Below are 8,372 nucleotides of genomic sequence, written 5' to 3'. Positions count from 1 at the left end.
TTCACCACATATACTCATCATATTTCTATACACAGAATAAATCTGTATCTTTAACAATACAACGATTGATCCAAATCTGTTACAACTTCGCACAGAATCAGAAAAATTCAAACCCAAAATCAAAACAAAGAATTACACCAACCAACACTACTCTGATCAATTCTCACCCCTACAGCTCGTATCACCATAAAAATCTACACCTGTCCCTACTGTTCTTGATAATTAAACCTCAAAATAAATATATCACATTAAAAAAGATTCGGGTTTCAATTCAAAATCAAATCTTGATAACAGACTTTCTCGAATTGCTTGATCTTTTATCACCAGACAAGAACCGTGGAATACTCACCAAACTATTGACACGTGTCACACCTTCAAGTGCTGACCATTCTTCATCTTCAGTACTCGATATGCACTCTGCTAAGCTCCTTTTAGATCCCCCAACACCATTTTCAATTGGCTTGTTGTTTACTGGTTCAACATATGGCTCAATCTCACTCGACTCTTTAACATTCACCAAATCCTGTGTAACACTACTACTACTAATATTTTCTTCTTTTTGTTCTTCTATGGGTGCAATTGACATGGGTTTTGGGTCAAGAAATAGACATACAACAGCACAATCGTCGTTTTTGGATGTCGGGTATTTGAGCCGCCAAGCCCTTGTGGCACAGTCAACAAGGGCCCGGGCAGCCGTTGACCGACTTGGGGCAGCAGCCACAATGTCGATAGCTTCTTTATTCGAGAGAACATCCCAAACCTGTTTCAAAATAAATAAATAAAAAATGAATATTGATACGTGTCTAGATAAAGTTGATGAATATTATGAAATTTGTTGTTTTATGCAACCCTTTATCCAAACAGACATCATTACTCATTCAGTCAGTTTACCTATACAGGACATAATGAAAGATAAAGGAAAGAAATGATACCCCGTCGGATGCGAGAAGGACAAATTTGTCTTTTTGGGTGATATGGTGGTAATAAATATCCGGGGTGGAGATTAAACCGAAGTCTTTTAGACAGAAGTCACCAAAAGCTCTAGCCATTGCTAGACCGGGTGAATCACTATTCGGTAACCAAACGCGTGCGACTTCTGGCTCATCTTGTAATGCAAAAACACGCCCTTTAAACTGTTGAATCCTTGCTGCTTCTCCTGAAATGATATATATATATATATATATATATATATATATATATATATATATATATATATATATATATATATATATATATATATATATATTATATTATTTTTGTACATCAAGTTAAGGTTAAATACATGGAACTTAATGTACTTATATATTATGAGTGATTGTGGAATAGACATGGACTTCCAAGAAAGCCTAAAACTTTTTTATAAATTATGAGAGAGAAATAGAGAGTTACTTGGGAGATTCGGTTTTAAATCAACGGTCAATTGGACAGCAACTAAACCATTGTTGTCATCTTTAGTTGCCAAAACCGCTCTCGAGTCCCCAAGATTTCCTATTATAAGATCTTGAGCCTGAAACAATGAAACCTTTATTGCAAATATCCTCTATTTCAACCTTTGTATTTGACATGCATTGGACTAGACCGGTGTCAATAGGACAAAATTTGCACTTTTTTGTAAATGTCCTCCATAAAATATATATGTCGGAAAAAAACATGTCCAAATCATATAGTGTCCCATGTAACAAAAAGTACCTGTTTGATCAAAGCAACAGCAGTTGTTCCACTACAGAAACAATCAATAGATGGATGTGTCTTGAGCTCCATATCCATTAACCTAAAAGCTTTCAAAATCGACTTTTTAAGTGGAAGATACTTTTCAGGAACTCGTTCTTTCTCACCATTACCAAACTCCAATTCTTCACACCATTTTTCTTCTTCTTCTTCCTCTTCGTCTTCTTCTTCCTCATTACCATTTCTGTTCTCACTATCAGAACCAGTCGTCCAGTGAGTAGACAACAAAACGGGAAGAGAATCCCTAACTTTCCTAGCGACCATATGTCCGTATGGGCCATGCCCATCAAATACTCCACAAAACACCGCTTCATTTGTCGAACAGAAGTTCTGATTCACAAAAAAAAATAGATTTTTTACTGTTTTAGATAGAATTTGAGTCGCATTAATTGCCACAAATTGTCCCTGATTCAAGTAATTTCTAACCTAAACTGCTAACCCGTTTCAATTTGAAAGATTTCAATAAAAAATCGTGTGTGTGGAGTGTGTGATGGTGATAATGGATAGCAGCAAACCTCCCAAACGATCATGGCGTCTTGATTTGTGCCTTTCTTGCCCTGTTGCGTGTATAAACTGGCGATGCTACTGGACCCATTACCGAATAGCCTACCGGGAACCTGGTGGAGGGCACGTTCCTCCGCCGCAGCACTCCTGCTGCCGCCGCCGCCACCGAACTTGAACTTTAAATCAGTGGATTTAAGATTGATCTTTCTACCACTCTTGGACTTCCACCGTCTATCATTTTCATCATCTTTGTTACCGTCGCCGTCTTTTCTATGTCTCCGGCGGCTGCCGGTGGTGGAATAACACGTACCCATTTGCGGAAAGTTACAGAGGTGAAGTCTTTTTTCGTTGGAAATTGGAATCGTAATTTTTAGGTGGGGGTTCTCTTATTACATCAATCAATAAGAACAGTGAGGTGACATCTGAAAGAAAACAAATTTGGATCTACAACAAGCCTCCAAAAAGACAACTTTTACACCCTTGAATACAGATGAACAACCAGAAAAGAGGGTGTGCGTGTGTGTAATTATCAAATAAAAGTTCGTTTAAAGTTTAAAGTAGGTGGATAGAAGCCATTCCGATCAGTCCGCCCTACGAGTTCTACCAAGATTTCATTTCAATCAATTAAATATAACAGTTTTATACTTTTGAAAGAAAAAACATAAATGAATCTTTAGCTTATTAAAACAAAAAAAAAAATGTTTGTATAAAACTATATAGTGTTTTTCTGACAAAATATAAAAAGTACCAAGTTGTTAAGCATTTTAATAGACTAAGAAAGATGATGCAAAAAGAATCTGAAAGATTCCTTTTATGTACATGATAGTGTTTGTTCCTTTTGCCCACATTGGCGGACCACGAAGGATACATTACATTTGGTGTTGGTTTGACTACGATTGGGATGATTAAGTCCGGTGGAAGTGGTGATAGAAATTATCGGCTCCAAATCAGTTTGGCATATTTCTGCCGTTGGAAAGGGCTGGTGTTTGCCATGGCAAATAGAGGAAAAATGAGAGGAGAGAAAGCGTGGCAAGAGATGGGATAGCATGAGAAGATTCTGCCGAATTCATACTTGCCAAGCTCCATGCGATACATGAGGCATAGTGTTTGCCACGCCACGTGGACGCCACCCTCATGTTTGTTAAGCTTCACTCACCGAAACCTAACATGTATTCTTTTACTGCATTCTTGGAATAACATATTGTCTTTTCCCCTTTTTGTTAAACAAAAAAGTGTTTACACACCTTTTAATTCAGCGGTGGATTCACAATAAAATGTTAGAAGTAATACATGATTTTAAGGATAATATGTCAAAAAAAATTGCACCTTTCTAAAAATTTCTCAAAAAATTTAGACTACGACCAAAAATTTGAGGGGTGCACGAGCTACCCCTTGCAAACAATTGTGTCCACCCTAACTGTTACGACCAAAAATTTGAGGGGTGCGCGAGCTACCCCTTGCAAACAATTGTGTCCACCATATTAAATGAATTATGTGGTCAGTATGTTATATAGGTTAGAGTGTGACTTGGATTTTAGTGATCCGAATAAATAACACGATCCGGAACGAAGTGAAGAAGCCCGCATGACGATTTCAAAAGGTTAAGGTGTGTTCGACACACAACTTTTGAGAGTTTCTAGCTTTTAACTTTTAGCTTCTAAGAAAAAACTCAGGGGGGGGGGGGGGGGGGGGGGAGTTTCATTCGACAGGAGAAGCTTTTAGTTTTTAGCTAAAACAAAAAACTCCAAAATCCAAATTTTATTTCGAATAACATTTAATTGTATGCAGAAGTTGTGTGTCGAACATTCATATACAAATAAAAGCTACATTTTCCAGCTTCTAGCTCCTAGCTACCAACTTCCAAATGTCAGCTACTAGCTCCCAACTTCCAATTCGTTTTTCCGAACACGTCATAATTGTTTGTAGTAGTCTAGGGGCAATTAGGCTTGAAGACGTACACAACATACCCTTCTCATATAGGAGTGTAGGGGATCCCCTAAAGACGTAAACAACATATACTTCTCATATAGGAATATACGGGAGCCCCTACAGTATGGACATATTTTCTTATTCTTGGTTTTCTTGTATATAGGTTCGACCCAATAGTTAATATGGATTTGGTTATAAGTATTTGTAGCTAGGGATTTCAATATATCACTTTTGTAAACATTTGAGTAATAGAAGATTTACTCAGTTCCGGTCTATGGTCATAGTGCGTTGATCAAACCACCTAAATTATTTTGTGTCATTTTTTCATTGGTTTCTTTGATTGCTTGCTTACAGAAGGTATATAGTTCCAAACCTAAAATGACCAAACTATTGGTGGTGTTTCACAGATTACTCTCAACATAATGGACCAATAAGGCAGCTTGATGTGGGTCGTCCGAATATTACAATCTACCTTTAGACAACACTCGCTCTCATATCAGATGAATTCATTAAGACCTAAATTATCTTTTGTTAGACAACACTCACTCTTCTATAAGACGAGTTCATTAAGACCTAAATTTAAGATCCATTGAGAAAAAACCACTTGGGTTGTAGTGACTTGGTAAGGCAATTGGAAAATATGGTGTGTAACATATTGATTCATGTTTAAATCCTAGCACTACTCGACATGTGTGGCCATAAATGTTCGCATGCACCGACTGCAGGACTTAAGGTATAGCCTCATGTTCGAAGCGGATGAGCTGTCGATGCGCGAAAGCGGGTCTAAGAACCCTCGTTAAGAAGGTTCCTTTTCCGAATAAAAAGATCAATTGAGAAACGGAGAAACATGCATATGAAATATATATATATATATATATATATATATATATATATATATATATATATATATATATATATATATATATATATATATATATATATATATATATATATATATATATGTTCGCATGCACCGACTGCAGGACTTAAGGTATAGCCTCATGTTCGAAGCGGATGAGTTGTCAATGCGCGAAAGCTGGTCTAAGAACCCTCGTTAAGAAGGTTCCCTTTCTGAATAAAAAGATCAATTGAGAAACGGAGAAACATGCATATGATATACATATATATATATATATATATATATATATATATATATATATATATATATATATATATATATATATATATATATATATATATATATATATATAGAGAGAGAGAGAGAGAGAGAGTTAGGTTCAAATGTTTTCACTATCTATTGTGTGCATGTATGATTGATTTTATGGACCAATGATTTTAGTTATTTTAAGAAAGTAATTAATGCATATTAAATGTTGAAGATGTAATTAATACTCATTATATCTTCAACATGTAATACGCATTAATTACTTTTTTAAAATAACTAAAATGATTGGTCCAGAATCAATCATACATGCACACAATAGATATATAGGGTTAGGTTATTTTGTTTTCACTATTTATTGTGTGCATGTATGATTGATTCTAGACCAATCATTTTAGTTATTTTAAAAAAAAAAGTAATTAATGCGTATTACATGTTGAAGATATAATGAGTATTAATTACATCTTCAGCATTTAATATGCATTAATACTTTCTTAAAATAACTAAAATGATTGGTCCAGAATCAACTATACATGCACACAATAGATAGTAAAAACATTTGAACCTAACTCTCTCTTTCTCTCTCTCTCTCTCTCTCTCTCTCTCTCTATATATATATATATATATATATATATATATATATATATATATATATATATATATATATATATCCTCCTTAATAAATGAAGGTTTTTTTGCCACATGTCAATCTCTCATGAGTTTTGACACTTGTCATTTTGTGGTATTTTTGAAATAAATATTATCCACTTGTCAATTTTTGGTTTGTTTCAATTTTTAAAATTAAAGTCATATACTATACATGTAGAGTATTAAATATCATATATATGATATTAAATTGCAATAAATACGTTTATTCATTTCTTATTTTAAAGTTGTACATTAAAAATATTTTCTATTTACACTTTAATTTAATGTGTAAATTTTTTTTTAAATCAATCCGTGTAATACACGGGCCTCACACCTAGTATATATATATATATATATATATATATATATATATATATATATATATATATATATATATATATATATATATATATATATATATATATTTGTGTGTGTGCAATCCTTCTCAACTTGTAAGAAAATATATATTAAGGGGTTTCTCAATTTAAAAGAATACGAATTTATAGAATATGTATAATCGTATATAAAGATATAGATCATTAATATTAAAATATTGAAAACCCCAGCTAGTAACAAGAAGAATTTGATCGATAAGTGTAGATATCAAATTAACAAAAGTAATTATTGTTTCGATGAAAGAGTTTAACAATCAAACAACTATCTAGATTACTCAAAGTGTTTGAATACAACACATTCTATTAACAAAGTTGCTATAATCAAAGTGTAACATTATTCGATAGATCCTAGAAAACATGTTACAAATTATAAAATAACAATTAATGCGTCCATTACTTTAAAAAATGTAACCTATAAATAAATAACGCTACATATAAATCATGTTTGAAAATAAATATCTTAGTACAGCCGTTACAAATATATTTGATGTTTCAAAAAAAATTGTCGTTGTAAGATGTTGAAAATAAATACCCTTAATAAAATCTGTTTTTCTTTAAAAATGGTAACGGTCAGTGGTCAAGAATTTATCAACCCCATAATCCTCTTTAATAAATGAAGATTTTTTTTGCCACTTGTCATACTCTCAAGCATTATTTTACATGTCATTTTGTCATAATTTTGAGATATTTATTTTCCACTTGTCATTTACTTCATTTATCATTATTGAATATATATATATATATATATATATATATATATATATATATATATATATATATATATATATATATATATATATATATATATATATATATATATAGCATTAATTTAGTTTCTATAAATTAAACATACCATAATAACTATATTAATTTCCAATTTCAAATTTAATTTCAATTTTAAATAAATTTACAATTGAAACCTTTGTATTTAAAATTTTGTTATAATTAACACTTTTAATATACGGGCCTGACAACTCAACACATAATTTTAATTTAATTTTTTCATTTTTTTTTAATTTATACTTATTTCGAATTTTAAATTCAAATAAAACTTGTTGTTTAATTATTTGTATTTAACATTTTATTTTAATCAATTTGTATAATATACAGATATCACAACTAGTGTTTAATTAATGGGAACATTAGTTTTTAAAGAAAAAGTCAATTAGCATTCGGTTTTCATATCTCGTGTTGGACTTTCCCTCTTTAACAAATAAAATCCTTTAATTTTTTTTAACCGACAAGACAATATATTAAAAAAACAAAGCTAGTAATAAGCTACATAAAGCAAAAGGACTACAAAATACATATTTTATTAGATATGAAATACAATATATATATATATATATATATATATATATATATATATATATATATATATATATATATATATATATATATATATATATATATATGGTTAAATTCATATGAGACGGCCTAATTTTGTGATATCGTGAGACGCAATTTTTTATTTTTTTTTTACTTTTTTATTTTTTTTAGTTAATTCAGGTTCCGAAAATAATATTAAATTTTTTTTTTGGATTTTTCCATTTATTTTGCATTTTAAAATTATTTTTTGGAATATGTACAGTGTAATATTCTATTAGAATATTTCACGTATTTTAAAAAAAATGGAATTTTTTTTATTTTTTTTAGTTAATTCAAGTTTCGAAAATAATATTTTAAAAAAAAAATTAGATTTTTCCATTTATTTTGCATTTTAAAATTATTTTTTAGAATATGTCAGTGTAATATTCTATTAGAATATTTCACGTATTTTAAAAAAAAAATAGAATTTTATTTTTATTTTTATTTTTTTAGTTAATTCAAGTTCCGAAAATAATATTTAAAAAAAGAATTTTTGGATTTTTCCATTTATTTTGTATTTTAAAATTATTTTTAGATTTGGTCTCACGGTCTCACAAAATTAAAATGGTCTCAAATGAACCTGAACATATATATATATATATATATATATATATATATATATATATATATATATATATATATATATATATATATTGTGAGACCCATGTATTAAATGA

At 30.5% G+C, this 8,372-nt stretch overlaps 1 protein-coding gene across 1 annotated transcript; it reads right to left on the bottom strand.

The window, feature by feature from the left end:
* LOC111884776 (probable protein phosphatase 2C 6) lies at positions 1 to 2,857 on the bottom strand. The gene is made up of 5 exons (XM_023881093.3): positions 2,244 to 2,857; positions 1,690 to 2,058; positions 1,390 to 1,507; positions 933 to 1,156; positions 1 to 760 (listed from the first exon to the last, which is right to left on the bottom strand). The coding sequence occupies exons 1-5, from the start codon at positions 2,544 to 2,546 to the stop codon at positions 278 to 280; spliced, it is 1,497 nt and encodes a 498-aa protein (XP_023736861.1). The 5' UTR covers positions 2,547 to 2,857; the 3' UTR covers positions 1 to 277.
* Positions 2,858 to 8,372: the final 5,515 nt, after the last annotated feature.

This window comes from Lactuca sativa, chromosome 7 (genome assembly GCF_002870075.4).
Source record: "Lactuca sativa cultivar Salinas chromosome 7, Lsat_Salinas_v11, whole genome shotgun sequence".
NCBI lineage: Eukaryota > Viridiplantae > Streptophyta > Magnoliopsida > Asterales > Asteraceae > Lactuca > Lactuca sativa.
The sequence above is the reverse complement of the archived record's forward strand: the minus strand, read 5'-3'. Positions and strand labels throughout refer to the sequence as shown.